Here is a 22,773-nt window from a genome sequence, read left to right as displayed (position 1 = left end):
TTTCTGTGTTTGAATAAAATGCATGCCAGGATTACATAAGGTCTTCAAATTCTTTCACTTTAGCTAGTATCACTCAGAATAGATGATTCACGGAGTTCACAGGCAGGTAATATTTGCAGTAATGGGCTTTAGTACAAGTGCACATACCCCTTTTTATCCATTGGCACTGCTGCTTCCCAGAGACCAGGTGCATATTATTCAAGTTGGAAGAACTATTAGAATGTGTAAAATCCAGTTGTTGGAAAGATGGTCATCGAGAACTCCCCTCCCCTCACCCCTGCACTCTTGTTTTATGCTGCAACCTTCCATTCTCCCCACAATTGGAAGTCTCTCACCATGCTTTACTTTTTCCTTTTTCAGTAGTACTTCTCACGTGGTATACCAAATGAGCTACTTACTATTATATTTACTGTTTATTATCTCCATCTCCCTGCTGGAATGTACGTGCCATGAGAGCAGCGTTTTTTGCTTTGTTCACTGAAGTATTCCCAGCACCTAGAATAGTATTTGATTTGTAGCAGACATCCAGTCAATTTTGAGTGAACAAAAGTGAAAAAGCAACTTACAAGGCAAGATATAAAATCCTGTTTTTCTTGTTTATCTATCAAAATATCTACGTAATAATACATGTAATAGCGTAAAAAATCTGTAGGCAGATACACCAAATTTTCATTATTACTGGAGGGATGGGATTGCAGGAGACTTTCCATCATGGATTTCTTAATGTTTCCCATTTTTACAATAAATACTACTTTTGAAGTAAGAAATGCTATAACGAAATATAGAATTTTAAAATTTGGTTAGCTCTAAAAGAAGGAACTTTGTTTTGTGAGGACATAGGTTACAGTGGAAGAAAGTTATATTATTACAAGAGCCTTTTTTTCAAGTTTGATACTGTTTTGATAATCCTGAGTTTTGTTTTTTTTTTTTAAGATTTTATTTATTTATTTGACAGAGACAGACACAGCAAGAGAGGGAACACAAGCAGGGGGAGTGGGAGAGGGAGAAGCAGGCTTCCTGTGGAGCAGGGAGCCCAACGTGGGGCTTGAACTCAAGACGCTGGGATCATGACCTGAGCCGAAGGCAGACGCTTAAGACTAAGTCACCCAGGCGCCCCCCTCAGTTGGTTTAGACAAGACTTGCCTCCCTTGTGAACTAATAGGTTTCCATAAAAGAGTCATCTAATATACTTTTTTTTTCCTCAGTAGCCTAGTAATAATTGTTTTACCTGGCACGCCACCTGAGGGCCATTCCTAGGTGGTAGATAATAAATGGGATCGTACTATACCACAGTTATCTCCCCACCTACCACTGTTCCTGGCACATGGTAGACGTACACATGTGAGCAAATGGCTCGTGAGTGAGTGATGATACCTTTGGTGGCATGGATAATGGTAGGGTTGCCTGGGAGCTGGGGGCGGTGGGGAGGGAAGGTCAGGTAGCAGGGGGCTGAATGGCCTTCTTATCCTTAGCTCAGCTCTTCACGTGTCCTGAAAATAGCTGGTCAGCAAAAGGTGCTTCTCAAACTACAGCTCATAATCGGCAGAATATGAATGCTGTTCATCACAGGAGCTATGGTGTGTGTATGTTGTTTTTACGGGGAGTATCTCCCTATAGTGAAGAGTCTATAGAACAGGTGCAGAATTACAGCATATACTCATTCTGCCTCTTGTAGAATTAAGGGCAAAGGAGGCCTCAAGAGAGCCTGTGTGCGACATAGAGTATCCATTATACAGCATTTATTTTATTTTTGCTAATCTATTTATTTTTAGATTTCTCATCTTTAAAAAATTGTATGGTCATTTTCCCGAAGTACTGAAAAGAATATTTACATTAAAGAAAAAAAAAAGACTATTTCTTTCAGTAAAAAAAAAAGTTTGGTATTTATGTCTTTGTTTAAAAATACTTTCTCTGATGGGGCGCCTGGGTGGCTCAGTTGGTTAAGCGACTGCCTTCGGCTCAGGTCATGATCCTGGAGTCCCGGGATCGAGCTCCGCATCGGGCTCCCTGCTCGGCAGGGAGTCTGCTTCTCCCTCTGACCCTCCCCCCTCTCATGCTCTCTCTCTCTATCTCATTCTCTCTCTCAAATAAATAAATAAAATCTTTACCAAAAAAAAAAAAACTTTCTCTGAGCATATATTGTCAATTTTAAATGAATCCGTTAAGATGGAGAAATGCTAAGCCGGTGCCTTGCCCCTAAATTAAATGTTTGAAGGAAGATGTCTTATTTTATTTCCAGGATAAAACACTTTCCATTTTCATGTTAACTGAAGTGTGGTTTTACTAAACGACTGACGCTCAGGCACGGTGCTGGGTAGGATAGGGGCTCCTGGTGAGCCTTATGGATCAGTTTTCTGGGCCAGGCACAGGAGTGTGGGAGAGAAAAGACCTTTTCTGGGGGATCTGGGAGGCCTCACAACAGGGGGGAAATTGGGTCCTCATTTCAATTGCCCCTCATTTTCAAGTGACACTTATGAAATGATTGTACTCCCATGAAAGATAGCTTCTACATAATTCTAGATTGTCCTGGATATCTCTCATCAGAGAGGAAGAAAAGCCACATGAATTATTTACAGAGCACCAAGTTATTTCCTTTCATGAGCTCCGACTTTGTTTTTGTCTCTGCAAACTGAGATTTTGTTTATCCATGAATAGTTTTCCCTGGGGCATGAAAATATGACTCTTTAATTATGAATGAGGTTTTTTGTTTGAATCCGTGTTAACTAAAACATGCAAAATAAACTGTTTTTCATTAGATCCCTTTCAGCTCCCCATAAAAACAGAACCAACAAAAGAAAGAGCAGTTCAACCAGCACCCACCAGGAAGCCCACTGTGATTCGAATTCCAGCCAAACCAGGAAAATGTAAGCACTAATCAGCCTTCTTTCTTTGCTTTTCCAAGAGCCTGGGAGAAATATATATTAATTTGTCAATGTCTGCTTTTGAAATTATGTGTGATTGGCCATTTGTTATTATTTATAGTCAAAGGAGATTGAAAAAACAAATTCTTGGGGCGCCTGGGTGGCTCAGTCGTTAAGCGTCTGCCTTCGGCTCAGGTCATGGTCCCAGGGTCCTGGGATCGAGCCCCGCATCGGGCTCCCTGCTCAGCGGGGAGCCTGCTTCTCCCTCTCCCACTCCCCCTGCTTGTGTTCCCTCTCTCGCTGTGTCTCTCTCTGTCAAATAAATAAATAAAATCTTTAAAAAAATAAATAAAAAACAAGTTCTTTTGTCACAGTTCTTTAGACAGTTGGTACAGTAAACGTGGATTTCATCGTCTATACCACTGTCTCGAGGCAGAGAGAATAGAGGGAGACTGAAGCAGAACAGTTGTAGTATCCGGCTAGTGTTCCAGGTAAAGATGGTGGGAAGGTACAGTTGACCCTTGAACAACACAGGTATGAACTGTGTGGGTCCACTCATACACAGATTTTCTCACAGTACGGTACTATAAATGTATTATCTTTATGGTTTTCTTAGTCGTTAAGTTTTGGGAGAGTCAGAAGTTACATGTGGATTTTTGGCTGCACCAGGGTGTGAGCACCTCTAACCCCCACGTCGTTCAGAGGTCAACTCAGTGAAACTGATAGCAAATAAAGTTGTATGTGTCTGTCTGGATCCAGCATAATCTAAGCATAAGGATGTATGAATTGTGTGAAGAGCAGTAACCAAGAGTTATAAAAACGTAATAATGTATGAAATTTTTTAAAATTAGCATAGTACTCCATTTTGATATTATTTCCTGACTTGATTTTTTTAATGGTACAATAAATGAAATTTCATATGAGCTTTTATAAGGACTGCAAAGAAATCTGATATTATTGTAAGACAGAAGCCAAGAGGGCCAATCCCATTTATTTTAGACCCTGAAGATTTTTAAAAGGTATGTGTAAAAGTGTGTGTACGTGTGCACACACATGCTTGTATGGTGGGTTCCAAATCCATTCCTAGCATTGCTCGGAGTGATCACACAGTTTTCGCCATGAGCTTCTGCTATCGTTTCATTTCATTCAGTGCCTTTGCATAGTCCAGATGCATCCTTGCCTTTATGTAACAGGAGAACCTCTCACTCCGTTCCTCCTACTAGCAGATCAAGCGTCGTCCTTCACCTGTCTATAGCATCCCCAGGTATTTTGCAGGCATACCCTGGAATGCCATGAAACCCCTTTCGTTCAGGGGTTTGGTTTTTCTATAAAAAACTACCCAGAGCGATCACACTGGTTTTGATCTTTTGAGTGTTTTATTATTAACTGATGGCTCTAAGCCACATGGTGAGAAGATTAAACTGAGTTACTATGAAGAATGAGGAGGAGAAAAAGTCAAGGGTGCCAAATTCTGGTGGGTTCTCGCTTTTTAGGAGGTTATATGGTATATTAAAGAACTGGTGGTATATTTCTTTTGACATCATTATATAGCCCTTGTGGGCTATATAAGTATCACAGATGATAGTTCATTGGGTTGTTTGCCTGCTTGCTGTTACCTTGTTAAAATGTATTCTGGATTTTAACAGGCATAGTGAAATATGATGATAATAAATATTGCCCGAAGCTCATGTAGGTTTTAAGTAATACAAGTTTTACATTTAAATTTATTCTCCTGTTGTATCAGGGTCCCCAAGACCCCCGGGTTTGATGATCCCTAGGAGGCCTGGCAGGACTTAGCATTTAGTTATGTTCACAGCTGTGATTTATTACAGCAGAAGTATACAAAACAAAATCAGCAACAGGAAACGGTACATCGGGCAAAGTCAGGAGGAATCCTGGCACAGGCTTCTAGGTGTTCTCTCCCAGGGAATCACAAAAGCTATACTTAACTCCCCCAGGAACCAGTTGTGACAACACAGGTGAAATGTTGTCAACCAACGAAGCTCATTAGACACTCAATACCCCGGGTTTTTATTAGGGGTTGGTCACATAGGCACCTCTAGGAATTTTGGCACGTTCCAAAATTTCAGATTCCCAGAAGGAAAGCAGATATTCAGCATAAGCCAAATTCTTTCGCTTTATGAGCTCTGGGGATGGTGGGAACCTTCCCAAAGTCCCAAGTTCCCAGATGCCAGCAAGGACCCACCCTTGAAGCAGGCCTTTCTAAGCATAGGTAGCCTCAGGCCTACTATGTTTATTCTTGTCTGCATACTTATAAATTGGATTAATAGTCCTGGAATCCTGTAAAGGATATATTGAGGAAGCACCTTTATTTATTATTCTGACAAAGTTCCGGGAACTGTTAGAAAGTTGGATTCTAACTGCTGTATGTGAAAGAACTGAAATGTCAGTTTCTAGAGCATTATTTCTATTTATATCAAAAACCAGTTCCCCAGCACTGTATTATTACAGTTATTAAGCAATTCATATGTGCTGTGGAGGAGGAAAAACTTGGAATGGTTGGAAGAACTTGGAAAAGTTGGAAGAACTTGGAATGGTCAAGTGAAGAAAGGAATAGCTTTGTGGTGCAAAACTCCTTCGTCTTCTGTGAGCCTGTCAGTTCTTTCCCCTTGAGACTTGTTTCTTCTGACTAGGATGTCCTTTTCCCAGATAGGTACATGGCTCCCTCCTTCACCATTCCTTCAAGTCTGCTCAAATTCCACTTTTCTCATTGAGACCTCTACTGACCACATGATTTGAAATTGGAAATCTCCACCTACCCCACACGCTCATACTTGATAGTCCCTATGTCCCATCCTGCCAGTAAGGTATTTCCTCTTTACTTTCATATTAATACTACTTTGTACCCTTAATTGTTTGTCACAACAATGCAGTATCCTAAGTGATATATCATTTCCTTATAAGAATAAAAAACTGGGGCACCTGGGTGGCTCATTCGTTAAGCATCTGCCTTCGGCTCAGGTCATGACCCCAGGGTCCTGGGATCGAGCCCCACATCAGGCTCCCTGCTCCGCGGGGAGCCTGCTTCTCTCTCTGACCCTCCCCCCTCTCATGTGCGTGCTCTCTCTCTCGAATAAATAAAATCTTTAAAAAAAAAAATAAGAAAACTGTACCAGAGTGAGAGTCTTCAAGATGGCAACTGAGTTTAAATGTTCCTGTGTGTCTTCGTTTCCAGAGCAGCCCTGCCTCTCACTAAAAATGCTTGCCTGTCTCCACATCGTTGTTTTCCTAGTAGCTGGTATGGGTATTTTCCTCCTTTAGAGAGTGTTTTCCTGCCTGTAGATAAAATAGGAACCTGACAAATTATCCTCTGATTTATAGGTGTTTCATGTGAAATGAGAGCAGAGAGCGTTCCTTTGAAAGAATGAAAAAAAATCCCATCTCCTTTAAGTGTCTAAATCTGTGTAAAAGGTGGCTTTCACCTCCTTTAGTATCTTATAGTCCTCTCTCCAAGTGATTTTGCACACAGGTTTTAATTAGCTGTCACTAATGAAATCCGATCTTTTTCTTCTTTTTAAAGTATGTTGGGGGTGGGCACCTGGGTGGCTCAGTTGGTTAAGCGACTGCCTTCGGCTCAGGTCATGATCCCAGAGTCCTGGGGATCGAGTCCCACATCGGGCTCCCAGCTCAGCGGGGAGCCTGCTTCTCCCTCTGACCCTCTCCCCTCTCATGCTGTTTCTCTCTCTGTCTTGCTCTCTAATATATAAATAAATAAAATCTTTAAAAAAATAAAATATGTTAGGGGGGTATACTATCACTGAGTTAAGGATGTAGTTTGGATGTAAAGATATTGTTTGTTAAAATGAAGGCAGTTAAGTCCATTAATCTGGAACTAATGAATTAGAAAACACACTTAACTATTTGGGTGGGGGAAGTCTGGATACGCAGCTTATTAAGAAGCACCATTCCGTATTATAGTGAGCACAGGGTCTAGGGTTCAAAACCCTGGATCCGACAATTACTAGCATTAAGACCTTGAATAGCTTATTTATTTTCTTCCCAGCTTTGGTTTCTTCATCTGTAAAATAGGTAAGTTATTATCTAGCATAGTGCTGTCCAATAGGACTTGCTGCAAAGATGGAAATGTTCCATAACGGTGCTGTCCATTATGGTAACCGCTAGCCAAATGTGGCTACTGAGCACTTGAAATGTAGCTTGTGCAGCCGAGGAACTGAGTTTTTAATTTTGTTTAAGATTTAAGTTTAAATCACCACATGTGACGACTGGCTAGTGAACTGTGCAGATCTAGCACATAGACAGACATCGGCTGGAGAAATGTGTATGAACGAAATGCCTTAACTTAGTGCCTGGTGCATTGAAGGTTCTCAAAAATGCTAGCTGCTGTTGCATTTATTTAGTATTATTTTTACTCTATACAACATTTAGTGAAACTAACCGATGTGTCCTAACCCATCGGTTTTCTGAGGTTTCCTAGCTTTTTCTCATTTACTTAGGTGTCCATTCTTTGTGCGGATCTCTTATGATAGCCTTTTTCCTAAGGAACCAAGCTGCAATCATTTAATCTTTCAGAATCCCCAAAGGCCAGAAATTATTGATGAATTACTGCTGTTTTTCCAGGTTTACATGAGGATCTACAAAGCCCACCTCCTCTCCCTACTGAAAAACCTATTGGAAACACTTACAGTACGGTATCTGGAAAACTCAATTCTGTTGACAAAACTAGAAACTTGGTAAGTCGTCCTTATAAATTGTCTTAGATCGAAGACCAAGCTGTGTGCTAATTTTAAATTATGATGTCTGAATTGTTTTACTATTGGTCACATAAAGACCTTTATTGCAAATCAGTTCTAAGCCCCACATACTTACTTAATGTGATGCTCAATCTTTTTTAAGTTCCTGTAGAACAAAAGAATTAAGCCAGTTCATTGTACTTCATCATAAAATAATTTGTCCTATACTGATATAATGACATTGTCTTTTATATGGCACTAATAATGAGGAAGTTATTGAAAATCTCTAAAAACCTTTAATATTTGTGGAAATAGACTTAGTCATCAGTTTTTATTTAAAATACCCAACTGGTGACATAATTTTAAGATAATTACCATGAGAATTTGTTCATCTGAAATTTAAGGAAAAATTATTTTTTAATTAAAAAATAGTACTTTACCATGTACTTGTTAACAATGGTAGTCAACAAGTTTTAAATATATATATATATATATATATTTTTTTTTTTTCAACCACAATACCATTTCCCCATACTGTTTGTAATTCCCATATGCTAGATTATCTTTTAAGGTTTGTTTCAAAAGAGACAAGTTCCTTAACAAGTGTTGGCAAGGATGTGGGGAAAAGGTAACCCTCTTGCACTGTTGATGGGCATGTAAATTTGTGCAGCCACTGTGGAAAACAGTGTAGAGGTTCCTCAAAAATTTAGGAACAGAACTACCATATGATCCAGCAATTTCATTTCTAGGTACTTACTTAAAAAAAAAAGTGAAAACACTAATTCAAAAAGACGTATACACCCCTGTATTCATCACAGCATGGTTTGCAGTAGCCAAGATAAGGAAGCAGCCTAAGTGTCCATCAGTAGATGAATGGGTAAAGAAGATGTGCTATATATGTACAATGAAATATTACTCAGCCACAAAAAAAGATGAAATCTTGCCTTTGGTGACAACATGGATGAACCTAGAAGGTGTTAAGCTAAGTGAAATAAGTCAGGCAGAGAAAGACAAGTGTACTGTATGACTTCACTTATATGTGGTATCTAAAAAGCAAAACAAACAACAAAATAGAAACAGACTCATAGATACAGAGAACAAACTGATGATGGTTGCCAGAGGGGAGGTGGCAGGATGGGGGCTTGGGATGGATGAAATAGGTGAAGAGGATTAAGAGGTACAATCTTCCAGTTACAAAATAAATAAGATATGGGGGTGTAGTATGCAGCATTGGGAATATGGTCAATAATACTGTAACAACTTTGTATGGCGACAGATGGTAACTGGACTTACTGTAGTGCCCATTTTATAATGTATATAAGTACTAAATCATTATGTTGTACACCTGAAACTAATACAATATTATATATTAATTATTCAATAAAAAATTTTAAAAAAAGCGAAATTAAAAATTTTTTAAAGGAACGAATTCTTAATGTCTTTGAACCAAATTTTCAGTTCAAATTTCATAATAGTTTCACACTGTGCATTAACTATGCTTATTATACATGCAAACCCATCTAACCATCTAGTGAAAAGATATTTCTTTGAAGGAGACATTAAATTAAATTAGCCAATATCAAGTTAATGAGATTTTCCTGTAGGCTGAACTAAAATTTAGTGATCATTTGCATTTTCAAAGTACTTGGTAATAAATTTTTATTAAAACTGGGCCAAGAAAGCCCAAAAGGCAATGACTGGGTCCTTACAATACTGTTGTTGAATAGGAGAAAATCCCAAATTTCCGTGGAGGAAAATTTACTTGAGAAGGTTACTGGCTTCTACTCTAAAGGGTTGTAAAGGAGAGTGAGAGGATGATGAGCAGGCATATATATCATTCATGAAGTCATGTAATGGGCTTTTGTAAACCATAAAGCTCTATTAAAATATTAGGTATTATTACATTTGGTGTTAAGCGGACCACAAAGCAACTCCCACATTTTAGAAAAACAAGAAAAGGAAGTTAGAATAAACTAAACCATTTGGAGAGGTACTATAATCATAATTGTACCTCACATGAACAGGAAAATCCTGTCCTACACTGTTTATGAAGGAGGGCCAAAGCATTCTGTGCTGTACTCTAGAGACATACTGGGTCTAAAATAGAGCAAGAGGAGATAAGAAACAGACCACAAGTGAAATGAGTTGGCTAAAGTCACACATATAGATTTCTAGGGCCAGGAAGTCAAATCTATGCCTGAGAAATTCCTTTTCTTTGAGAATTACAATTAGTGAATGAATAGTAGACCAGAGACCATAAAGCTTTCAGGTATCGGGGAGGATCTCTAGGAGGACTACTTCACCAGTGTAATGACCCATGAGGATAGGCCTGGTCTTTGCCAACTGTGTCTTCTGATGAGACACAGAGGACGAAAACTCTCTACTATTTCTCCTGCCTTGAGAGCCAGGGAACTTTCCATCGTAGGACAAGATGACTGTGTTACAAAATCTCACAAGGGATTCTAGGGTAAGGAACATTAGGAGCCCCTGGAACAGGAGCAGATGCTTCTGTGTCCCCTGTTCTCACCGTGGGAACTCAGGGCTTCCAGATCTTCTCTCAAGGAGGCTGCCAGCCGGTGCAGGAGGAGAGTCAGGAGACACCACCTGGTATGTATAAGGAATCCAGGTGGTAGCACCGACGCTGGCCATTGAACTCAGGACCTAAGAAGTGGTACCAGTTCCTGGGGAAAGAAGAGAAGGAACATCTGTGGAGGCTGCTCAGTAATTCCAACAGACAAGAATACCTCCTGTCTTTGGAAATTCAGCAAAAAACTGGGGAATTATTTTGAAGTTAGAGTGTAAGAAGCCCTTCCAAAGCAGATGAACAAAAAGATGGCATTTGCAGGGGACAGTACACGCAGAAAGACCCAACTTTGCCGAGAACTAAAATGCCTATCCAAACACATCAAAAGCCAAAGTTCAGAGATGTCAGAGCTAAAGAAAACTACAAAAAGCAGATGCAGAGAGGCTCCAGTTAGGTGTGGAGTATTAAAGAGGAGGAAATCCCTAATCAGTAATCTTCCAAAGACTGTTGGCAGAACCCGGGCACAAAGCTGGACTTTAGCAGAGAATGGCCTCCTCAGGAGCCACTCCTCTCTTCTCAGTATTTACGTGTGTGGGACACAGCAGTGCCTTTTACAGTGGCCCCGACGTTCCTGGGTGGTGGGAGCGCTCCACCGCCCCCCCTGCTTTTTTTCTGAATTAAAACTTTCTCATTTAGAAAACTTGAGAAACTAAAAAGATACTTAAGATCCTCCATAAAGATAACACCACTGAGAGAAAACTACAGCTAGTATTTGACACAAGATTAGGATTCTCTGGTGTGTAGTTATTAAAGTACATCACCTATAACTTCGTCAAATTTCTACATCTATATTTTTTTAATTTGCCCTTAATTATTATCTAACAACTGTAATTTTGAGAAAACCAGTAAGAGTTCTTGCCTATCTGCTAGATTGTTTTTCTGTTTGTTTGTTAATCTTAAAGATGGCCAAAGATGTGAGTGAGTTTTTCAAAATCATAGCAGTATTTGTCAGTGAGGGGGGAATATGGGCAGCAGTGTATTTAGAAGGCATGGATTAGACTATGGAATATTGCAGGGTTTATGCACTGGTGACTCACCTCACTACATTAACTGAACTCATTAGTGAAACCAAGTTTTAAGGGCAAGCTTAATTTGTTTTTTAAAAATGGGATTTTGAAACATACTTAAATGATCGCAGTTATTGGCAATTAATCATTCGGTATTTAAGGCAAAGTTAATATTCAGTTTGAATTAAAACACCATGGAAGTGAGTTTTAACTCATTTATAAGGTGAGAAGGAGGAAAACAGTCTAAATTAGCCCAAAGAACCCCAAGCGACAGTTCAATCTTCCTTACAAAAAAAGGCAGTGTAATTTTAAAGGGCTAGCATTTTTTTCCCATGTATTATACTCGTTTCCCAATCCTTGGGCTACACCATGTTTGAAGAACCCATTGAAACAGCACAGTTTGAATCCTTTACCCTAAAGAAATCTTCCTGTTGTTCTCCACACTTCCAATTTCTCCCCTCTGCTGTTAGGCTCATACACTCCTGCTCTACCTGTCTTTTCTTTTTTGAGTTATACTCCTTTACCTTTTCTGCTTTCTTGGACCTTTTTCTGTTCCTCTTCACATACCTTCCTTTTAGGCCATCCCTTCAGCTCCTTTTATGTTCTACCTCCTCCTAGTTCAAAAGCCACCGCACAAAGTATAAACCACCTGGTGATGAGAGATCTGCCTGTTGGAAAGCAAAACAAACTAATCACCACCTCACGTACTATATGTTTAAACTGAGGAGCAGGGCATATCTTACGTGTTGTCATGGGATAAATAAAGGCCATATATTTTTTTTTTTAACTCCCCACAGTGCCTGCTTAAATTGCTACTGTGTATGATTTCAGCAGCATCCTTCATACCTTGTGAATGTGCTGGGTGCATCACCACATGGTACCCTCGGGTGGGCTACGGCCCACAGCAGCAGACCCCCTGGTCTCCTCTCTGGTTTCACTTATATAAGGACTTGAAAACTTAGGTAGGAAGAAGTAATGAGTTAATATTGCTTAAGACCAAAAACTCTTAAGCTACTTTCTGTAACTCAGCTACATTTCCCCTTAGAGATCTAGCCAAAAAATTGTCCATAATTCCTCTTGACAAGCTCCTGTTTCAGATTAACCTTAACTAAAGAGCATTCTCTGGTAATTGTAGGAATCTGACCACACGGGTCAAACAGGAGGTTCTGTGCGAGGACCCCCAAGGTTGCCACCAAGGTAAGTGAAGTGTGGGAAAACTTTAAAAAGTAAAGGGCTGCCTGGCTGGCTCAGTCAGAAGAGCATGCAGCTTTTGATCTCAGGGTCGTGAGTTCAAGCCCCAGATTGAGTGCAGAGAGTACTAAAAAAATAAATAAACTAAAAAAAAAGGGTAAATTAGATAAAAACTAATGATTCAGAGACTGGACTCTCTTTTCTATCATCAAAACTGAGTATTGGGGCGCCTGGGTGGCTGGTTCAGTTGGTTAAGTATCTGCCTTCGGCTCAGGTCATGATCTCGAGGTCCTGGGATCGAGCCCCGCATCAGGCTCGATCTCTCTCTCTCTCCTCTAATAAATAAATAAAATCTTTAAAAACAAAACAAACTAAACAAAACTGAGTGTTTTGGGTCTTAGATATTTTGGAGATGCATTGAACTCACGAATTCACCCAGACCACTAGCCTCTAGTCTGCTTCCCATGGCAGTTGTAGGAATCTCTGCTCCTTCTTTCTTTTCACACAATCCAACAACTCACAGAGCACAAACATGGATCTTTATTACTTTTCCTCAATTAAATGAACAACACTCCTTTCTGAACCTAAAGCAACTCCATTTCTGGAATGTGTACGTGCACACGCACACATGCACACTCCCTGTTACGAGAAACCAGCCTGGATTTTGGAAGTATCTCTAGAGGGAGACAGGCTTTGTGAGCTCAGAGGTTACCTGCCCTCCTGAGTTCCAGGGCTCTTTGAACAAAAAGCTATGATGTTATCGGAAGGTGTTACTTTGTTGGAAATTATTCTTATCATAGGGATTGAGGGACAGCTTTCAAAATAATAGTTGTCCTATCCCATTTTCAGAATTAGCTTTCTTTATATTAATCTAAATTAGGGTTTTAATAATAATTCCTATAACACGAATATTGGGGGAGTTTGATGTTCTTTTTCTAATTACATATAAGACCCCATCAGATACACCTCATAACTTATTATTAGCTTCTCATCTGAGACTTTGGTAGAAAGTGCTTAGTCTCCTGAAGTCGTCATGGTGTGTTTCAGAGTAAATGGGGCCTTAGAGAGCTCATGGTAGTAAAGCCTTGTTTGTCTGAAACTAATGAATCTCTAGTGCAAGATAAGAGGAAGCTGGAGCATCATGGCATCTCCTCTAATAATGTTTAATGCAGCAGTCATTTGCTCAAAAATAGCATACCCTGCATGTTTTAGTAAATTATATTACACCAGCAGAAAGCTGTGTGTGTGTGTGTGTGTGTGTGTGTGTGTGTGTGTGTGTGTAATAAGAAAGAATAAAACAGGGCCCTAATACCGATCAAACACGGACTCATAGCTACCACGTTGACTTTCAGACCTGTAAATGGAAAAGTTATACCAGCTCGACAACCTCCTCCCAAGGGAGCCCCTGAGAGACCACCTCCCCCCAAACTTTCTGCAACCAGAGCATCCAGTAAAAAACTGCCTTTTAATCGGTCTTCTTCTGACATGGATCTTCAGAAAAAGCAAAGTAACTTGGCATCTGGACTCTCGAAAGCCAAGAGTCAAGTCTTTAAAACTCAAGATCCGGTGCTGCCCCCTCGCCCCAAACCAGGACACCCTCTCTACAGGAAATACATGGTAAATGTAGCTTTAAAAAATGTTTCTGGTCAAAAGATTTGTCCTAAAGTATATAAAAGATCCGTTATTCCTTAGAAAAAGATGATGAGACCAAATGTGGAATTGCCTCTTGATGCAAAGAAGGCTTTAGATAAGTAGGCCAGAGTGAAACCTAGGTCTTTAAAGCAGGGTTTCGTTATTAGAAGAAATGTAGGAAGAGGAAGTAGGGCAGACAGGGATTGTAACCTGCTCTCTGGCTTGACCAAACAGAAACTGAAAAACCTGACCCAGTGGCTATACTGATGGGAGTAGCTCTGACATATTACAGTTCATAACTTGATATAGCTACCTTGCCCACAGACTAAAATTTAAAGTGCAATGGAAGGGAATTCCTCATTAGGATGGATGGTTTTCCCCCTTACTTTCTCCTTTCGTAAACCTAATTATCATGGCCCATTTAACAGTCACTGGTTAGAAGTTTTCAATCGATAATCAAGATCGTTGAGGTATTAATTTTGTTCTCTTTGAAAAAAAATTTTTTTTTCATCTCTTGACTTTAAACATTTGTCCATTTCCCACACTTGAAAACAGAGCTGATGTGCTCTCTCTACTTTGGTCAGGTTAGCCTGATAAAGTGCCAAACAAATAAAAATAAGGAGAACAACTGTTTTCACTTTTTAAACAATTATATGACTGTGGCTTTTAACAAGGACAGCAATTAATAATTTGATGTTGTTTTACATTTCCATCATTGTGCTGGAAACTGTTTCCACCTTAAGCCATTTAGGATTTTCTAATCCTTCTAAGGGAAGGGTATAGACAGATAAGAAAGAGGTAGTATACTCATTTTCATTTAAACTGATGAAATTTTAATTGTTAAAACCTAGGGGTGTTCTTTGACTTTACAGCTAGTAACACTACTCTTGTAGTATGGCTTAATGGCTAAGAGCATGGGCTCAGAGCCAGTTGACCTATGTTCAAATCTTGGCTCTACCATTAACTAACTGGCTTTGTGACCCTGAACAAATTCCTTAACCTTCCCATGTCTTATTTTCCTCATTTGTATAATAGAGATTGTAACAGTATTTACTTCACAGTGTTGGTGTGAGGAATAAATGAGTTATTTATTTCACATAAAGCATTTTGAACAGTATCTGGCTCATAGGAAGTACTCAATACATCAGCCACTGTTATTATTTTAAATTCTTTAAATCTCTCATTTTTTCCATGGCTATCCTTTCATTAAATTGCTAATCAGGAATCTGGTTACTTTGGGAGCCTGGGACTCTTCACAGAGATACTGGGAATCAACAGCACCCAACCCAGCCTTACAGGGCCACACATCCTTGCACTCTTGAGTCTGCTTCTGAGTGATCGAAGGGTCCCAGCAGCCTCCCTTTCCTTGTTGGAAGTGAGCTTGTGTGCTCACATTTCCTGGGTATGCCTTTTATATTTTATAGGCCCTCTGACCTGTACTCATCAGCCAGAATTTACCAAGGCTGGGAACAGAGCCGTCTGGCCAGGGTGGGCTGCAGATAGAAAAGCCATTCTAAGATCACACAGCTGGGTAGGCCGGGAAGTGACCAGGGTCAGGCAGTGAACTAGGTTTAACTAGACACTTGGTATCAAAGAGACTAGGAGAAAATGAGATTCAAGGCAAATGGAAGCAGTCAGTTAGGCACTAGGGCGGAGGCTCCAGCCCCCCGTCAGCCTTCAGAAGACAGCCATTGAGGACCCTGTATTAAAGACCAATCCTGACAGACTGCAGTCGGGTGCTGAGCATTGAGCCAGATGCTCAGGGGACTTGGTGGGCCTTGTCCTACAGAACAGAACTCCCAGGTTGTGGTTGTTAAAAGGCACTTGTAGCCACATTAAGCCATCATCCTGTGGGCTCAACTGCACATCCCCAAGGACTGTGAGTATCCATGAGAAATGGCAGGCCCCACCAGATCTAGAGCTTGAGGGAGCCAAGCCAAGAGTTCAACTACTAGAGAAGGTGCGCTTTAGGCACACATGTGAAATCTCCACATTACCAGCAGCTTATGAGGAGGTTATTTGATTGCGAATAATCCTTTTGTGGGTTTGTGTTTAAGCTGTCTGTGCCTCATGGAATTGCCAATGAAGACATTGTCTCCCAAAACCCTGGAGAACTCTCCTGTAAGGTAAAGTAGAGCTCGCTCTTTACTGACTACTGTAAAAAAAAAAAAAAGAAAGAAAATCACTGGCCTCTGTTAGTGCTTTACACATTATTAAATGCTTTAGGCTCCAAAGATTAAAATATGAAAAAAGTAATAATGTTTTATTAAATAATAATTGCCTCAGAGTGTGGTATTGTGCCTTACAGCGTGGGGACGTACTTGTGATGCTGAAGCAGGCAGCGAATAATTACTTGGAATGCCAAAAGGGAGAAGATATTGGCAGAGTTCACCTGTCTCAGATACAGATTATCACCCCACTTGATGAACATCTTAGAAGCAGACCAAACGTAAGGAATTAATACTGCACAGCCCTCATATCACACACGGCAGCACATTTCATAGAACTATTAATTATATCTCATCCTCAGGTTTTTATTAGCACGTTTATTTTAACCAGAGTAGAAATTACGGTAGCGTTTTATTTCATTTTAAGAATAAATTACTTCTAAAAGACTTGCCACTGCTATGCTAATCACTGTTCTACACAGGATGGCTACCATGTGGTTAGCCTGCTTCATCTCGTGCTGACTTAGTGGCCAGAGCGAGAGCTATTTATTTTTGAAATAATGTAAACATGTTTGCCAAAGTGCCAGAGATTAGTTTTCTCCCAGAATGGATAATTATTTTTAAGGGGGCCCTATAAATGCTAAGTCTGACATTAAGAAACACTTCCCTTTAAGATTTAAGCATAGAGTAACCCTTATTTCTCTGACCATAATCTTTATCTGATCAAAATAATGAAATGAAATGTAATCCAACAACCTAAAGTCACAGTGTAGGCCTAACGAATTTGTGGAGCCTGGGAGAATGCAATGATTGTTGAAGGTCATTTGTTTAGCAAGAAAAATTGCACTGAATGATTTATTACAGAGGTATATTTGTAAAAGAGCTTCTTAAGTTATCCAGGTAAATTTTCACTATCTGTTAGTTAACGGGGCACACATGAAAAATAATAGCCACCTATCACTTAACTCAAGGGGAAGTATTTGGTTTGCCATTTGACCTAGTTTTCAAAATCTATTCCAATTCTTTCTTCTTAGAAGGCAGTTTATCTTTTGAAGTTTGCTAAGAAATGTAAAAATTGGTATTTTGGAGAGCAGAGAAGGTATGTGTTAAAGTAGTCTCAGCTAGGATACTGAAATTCTAACTTTAGTCCACACAGGGAAAGTTCTCCTGTTGCTCATTTTCTCTTTGTTTTGGTACAGCATTATCCATCTGTCACAGCTGTCCTTCTCTCAGAACACACTGGTGGGTAATAGTAGGAGTTGTACTGCCAAAAAGCTTTCCTTGATAAAAAAAAAAAAAAATAGAAGCTAAAAACAATTAGAAGTTATTCTTTTACAACAGTCCAAAGTTTTTTCCACTTTATGTATTTATTTGAGACAGAGAGAGCAAGAGCAAGAGAGAGCAGGAGCGGAGGGGAGAGGGAGAAGCAGGCTCCCCGCTGAGCAGGGAGCCCAATGCGGGGCTCGATCCCAGGACCCTGGGATCACGACCTGAGCCTAAGGCAGACACTCAACCGACTGAGCCACCCAGGTGCCCCAGTTTATTCCACTTTGAACATTACCTTCCTTCCCCTTGTACCAGAGACTTGAAGACACCTGGCCTCCGTTGGCCAACTACTGGCGATACAAAAATGAAGCCTCCTTTAGACTCTGGGTTCATGGCTAGCATTATATTTTTTTAGAAAAATAAAACTTACCTATTTGTAAGCCTAGTTTTAAGGTAAAAAATTATAAAAATGAGCTCTACTCTCCCCTACCTTAGTAAACAGAAAGTAGTGAACATTATCAGTTGAGGTTGCATGTCTCAGATCATGGGGAAAGTGGGAGATGGTTACCTAGTGCCTGGTTGTGAGCAAAGATTTATGTTCCAGCGAGCTGGGTTTCAGTTCACTATACATCACCCCAGGTGGTTCTTTAACCTCTCTAACTTCATTTTTTTTTTTTTTTAAAGATTTTATTTATTTATTTGACAGAGAGGCAGTGAGAGAGGGAACACAAGCAGGGGGAGTGGGAGAGGGAGAAGCAGGCTTCCCGCAGAGCAGGGAGCCCGATGTGGGGCTCGATCCCAGGACCCTGGGATCATGACCCGAGCCGAAGGCAGATGTCTAACAACTGAGCCACCCAGGCGCCCGTAAACTTCATTTTTTTAATGTGGGAAATAGTTGTGATAATGCCACAGGTTTTTTAAGAATTGATTTGATTCCATTTATATAAAAAGTACAAAAGAGGTAAATCCAGAAGGTAGATTGGTGGTTGCCCAAGGGCCACAGGGAAGGTGCAGGGGGAGTGACTGCTAATGGGGAGGGAGTTTCTTTGGGGAGTGATAAAAATGATCTAAACTTAGATTTGGTGAGAGTTGCACAATTCTGTGAATTTGCAAAAACTATGTACACTTTAAATGGGTGGATCTTATGGTCTGTGAATGATACCTCCAAGAGGTTTAAAAACTTAGAAGAGCTAATTAATGCATATAAGCTGTTTAACCTGGTGAGTAGTGCATAGTGAGTACATGCTGAATATTAGCATTTTTTATGACTCATTTGTATCAGCAATTATAGTCCTATTAGAAAGAGCTGTGGAATATATTCGATCGACGTCCCAGACACCCACCCCGATGGCGTGGTCTGAGTCGTACCGATCCCTTGTGGCCGGCCCTGTGGAGCCTGTGCCTCTTGCCCCTCAGCTGCCAGGCCGGGTTGATAGCAGCCTTGCTGAGGAAGTCCTTGCGTTGAAGACAGAGAAGGGAAACCTAATTGGGAGGCTCAAGTTACTGTCCCGCCTCATCCACCCTCGCAGGCTTGGTTATGCTCAGATTGTAGGGCCCTTTGAAGAATCTTGTTTGTGTTTGGTCTGGGGTAAGCCTCCGACTTGATTGTTTCCAAATGGATAGCCATCTAGCCTGACACCATTTACTGAATAGTTATTCCTTTTTCCACAGGTGTAAATCAGAAAAAAAATGAAAACCACACATACACACCTATAATAACTGAAGTAAATAGGTTTTTTAAAGCCCCTCCCGACTGCAAATACCTCATAGCTCTTTCCACAACTCCTGAAATTCCCATCATGCTCATTTACTTAGAGAAAAGCACTGAGCAGCTTCCAAGAAAATATCAGGGTTACTTTGGTAGGCTAGTATAGTGAGCTGCCATTAGCCATTACTGTCTTGGCCTAAATTAGTATTTCTGTTCGTCTAACTTGAGAGAATACAGAATGCCTCTGCAGGGGGGCATTTTGGTTGAAAGATGAGGTAATAAATCTGCCTTCATTTAGTTCACAGGTTTGCGAGTGTTGAAGAGTTTTAAGTTATAACTCCAAATAATACCTTTTAGTCAGATTAGATGAGGAGGAGGAGGAGGATGTTAAGCCTGTCTGTTCGTATTAAACAAGAATAACAACTGCTTGTCAATGAGAAAAGGTCACTCTTCAACTATACGCTCTCCCCTAACCAATCTAGGAAGTTGGCTACATGGGTAGAGAATATTGAATTCTCTTTGCTAATTTACTTAGAATTACTGTTGAATAAACCATTTAGATTAAATAGAAAATCCAGGCGAGGCATGGGAAGTAGTGTTGTTGGCCTTCAAATTAGAGAAAGCATTCAGTTAAGTGGTAATAAATGAAATAGATTTTACTTTTTGCGAATTATACTTTTGTGGAAGTCATTAGGTCTTTTCATTATGAAAGGCAAGAGAGTATAAATTGCAGAGCTTTCTTCTTTTACCATTTTAATGAAGACTCAACTTTTAAGGCTCTGTTCTTGAAATTTACTACTGATCATAATTTAAGGAAAAAGCGACCTTGGCAAGGTACACAGATCAAAAACCACTACTTCAGAGTGGAATGGTACCAGTTTTTTTAAAAAAAATAATAATAGGGGTGCCTGGGTGGCTCAATCGTTAAGTGTCTGTCTTCGGCTTAGGTTATGATCCCAGGGTCCTGGGATCGAGCCCCTCATCGGGCTCCCTGCTAGACGGGAAGCCTGTTTCTCCCTCTCCCACTCCCCCTGCTTGTGTACCCTCTCTGGCTGTATCTATCTCTGTCAAATAAATAAATAAAATCTTTAAAAAATAATAATAAAAATAAAAAGTTAATTCCCTTTTATTTTACTCTCTTGGTTTCAAAAAAATGCTGGGGAATGTTACAATTGAGCGTTATTTCTGTCCTCCCTTGGCAAGGACACATGCCTTTTCAACTTGATAATGATTTCCTTGTTTGGCCCAACTGTGTGGTTTGCATCTTGTACTCAGAATGTAATTCTGTCAAGAGGATTCAAATGAGGGGGAAAAAAATGGTCTCAGAGTGAATAGCAAATCCAGCATCTATCCTGCACACTTCACTCAAAGCCCTGTTTTCCCCACTCAGGATCCAAACCATGCTCAGAAGCCTGTTGACAGTAGTGCCCCTCATGCTGTTGTTCTTCATGATTTTCCAGCAGGTAAGCACATAAATAATCAAGTGCTAGAGCCTTAGGATCCCCAGGCAGTCATCTTCCCTGAGTTAACCTCTCGAGGACGTCTTCATTTTCTGTGCCAACAGAGAGTTCCATCTGATCTATCACCCTGCCTTCAGGAAGGGTCGGTCGATTGTACCCAGCCATTCCAGAGAGCTTAGCTGCATTCCCTTGCCTTTGAAATTCCCTATAAGAAAGAGTGAGGGGAGGCAGAATGGGGGGGCATGGGGGTGTTCCCTTACAATGAACAAATAGCAAATTGCCTACCAATTACAAACTTTTAACTCTTTAAAAACAGTGCATACCAATTAATAATTACAGTGAAATTCATTCTAATTTAAAAAGTGAAATAATTTTCTCCTAAGAGTTAGAAAACCTGCACACATAGCTTAGCTGTTACTTACAAGATGAAAATATACATTTTTTGTAATCAGTTTATTTTTATTTATTTATTTATTTATTTATTTTAAAGATTTTATTTATTTATTTGACAGAGAGAGACACAGCGAGAAAGGGAACACAAGCAGGGGGAGTGGGAGAGCGAGAAGCAGGCTTCCCACTGAGCAGGGAGCCCGATGTGGGAATCGATCCCAGGACCCTGGGATCATGACCTGAGCCGAAGGCAGACGCTCAACAACTGAGCCACCCAGGCGTCCCTATAATCAATTTTTAGATACCTTTTATATCCAGGATTACAAGGCTACAAATAAACTCCTGATTTATTTAACACCTCTTTTGATCTACTTGGTAGAATGATTTTTATTTTAGTGTGAGTACATTTGCTTGCTAAAGAGCTGTAGTAGTCCCTTAGTTAATATTTTGAGATTAAAATGATTTTTAAGCATGATTGAGAATAGTAATTATTATACCATGTCTATAAAATCTTTCATTGTTCCATATGTATTCAGCAAAGGGTTTATATTGACCCAGTAGGAACCGTTGGCCAGCATAATTTTTTTTTTTTTAACCATTACCTATCAATCAATGCATGGTAAATGCATCTAATTTGGTCTTTAAAGAGGAAGCTCATAATAATAATATGCTCCCAAAAATAGTATATTTTTTAAGTCAGTTTGATTGGTGTAATCTGTTCTCAGAATCACTAGAACATACTGCCTCAGTGGACAGAAGTAAATGTTACTTTGTGCTCTGCTTTAATCAAATCTGCAACCTAGAGAATTCATCATATACATAATTATAATTTTATGTTACAGAGCAAGCTGATGATTTGCACCTCACTTCTGGAGAAATTGTTTATCTTCTGGAAAAAATAGACCCAGATTGGTATAGAGGGAGATGTCGAAACCAGACTGGCATATTTCCTGCCAACTACGTCAAAGTAATTGTAAGTAGGGTAGTGCTTGTTTAAATTCGTCGTATATTCTGTGGGTTCTGTGTAACTTGCAGTTTGGAAAAAAACAGAAGCCTAGATTCTTATATTCTAGTTCATGCTCTTCCATTGATGCATCTGGTATTTGGAAAATTCAAAAAATAAAGGTTTGTTCAACTAGATTATGATTAATTATTATTATATTATATGGAGTATTGGAACTTAATGCCTAAATGCTATTTGAAATCCTAAGGTGGAAAATGACTGCAGGTCAATTGGTGAACCAACTCGGAGGGGTGGGTAGGCACTAAATGATATATATTAACTCTTTGAAACCTTTAGTAAACAACAATTAAATAGTACCAGATAGTCCCAAAGGAATATATATTAACTCTTTGAAACCTTTAGTAAACAACAATTAAATAGTACCAGATAGTCCCAAAGGAATGTTTTCTGAGGTTATGGTGCCACTTATTTTCTTTGGAGTACATTTCACTTTTGGTTTCTTTCATCCTTTCCATTCCCATTTATTTCCATCTTAAAAAAAAAAAAAAAAGATTTGGGATTACTAAAGTACTTTCATTGGAGGTAGTGGTCCATTCATGGTTTTTCACAATTTAATAACTTCAAATCTGATTGGGAAAAATTATGTATATATATTTTAAAGATCTTATTTATTTGACAGAGAGAGAGACAGCGAGAGAGGGAACACAAGCAGGGGGAGTGGGAGAGGGAGAAGCAGGCTTCCTCAGAGCAAGGAGCCCGATGCGGGGCTTGATCCCAGGACCCTGGGATCATGACCTGAGCCGAAGGCAGACGCTTAACGACTGAGCTAC

The 22,773-nt window shown here is 39.8% G+C and overlaps 1 protein-coding gene across 5 annotated transcripts in view; it reads left to right on the top strand.

Moving 5' to 3' along the window:
• The window catches only part of SH3D19 (SH3 domain containing 19), a 176,733-nt gene that overhangs the window by 136,977 nt on the left and 16,983 nt on the right, over positions 1 to 22,773 (top strand). For all 5 annotated transcript variants that reach the window (XR_013446517.1, XM_078069306.1, XM_078069305.1 and 2 more), the window contains 8 exons: positions 2,757 to 2,864; positions 7,461 to 7,573; positions 12,300 to 12,361; positions 13,708 to 13,972; positions 16,045 to 16,113; positions 16,296 to 16,436; positions 20,520 to 20,592; positions 21,822 to 21,952. Coding sequence is in view for 4 of the 5 variants with exons in the window: in XM_078069306.1 (XP_077925432.1) it covers positions 2,757 to 2,864; positions 7,461 to 7,573; positions 12,300 to 12,361; positions 13,708 to 13,972; positions 16,045 to 16,113; positions 16,296 to 16,436; positions 20,520 to 20,592; positions 21,822 to 21,952 (962 nt within the window). In the remaining variant the exon portion in view is untranslated. The remainder of the gene's footprint in view (positions 1 to 2,756; positions 2,865 to 7,460; positions 7,574 to 12,299; positions 12,362 to 13,707; positions 13,973 to 16,044; positions 16,114 to 16,295; positions 16,437 to 20,519; positions 20,593 to 21,821; positions 21,953 to 22,773) is intronic.

This window comes from Halichoerus grypus, chromosome 3 (genome assembly GCF_964656455.1).
Source record: "Halichoerus grypus chromosome 3, mHalGry1.hap1.1, whole genome shotgun sequence".
Classification (NCBI taxonomy): Eukaryota; Metazoa; Chordata; class Mammalia; order Carnivora; family Phocidae; genus Halichoerus; species Halichoerus grypus.
Note: the sequence above shows the minus strand (reverse complement) of the source record. Positions and strands in the feature narration are given on the sequence as shown.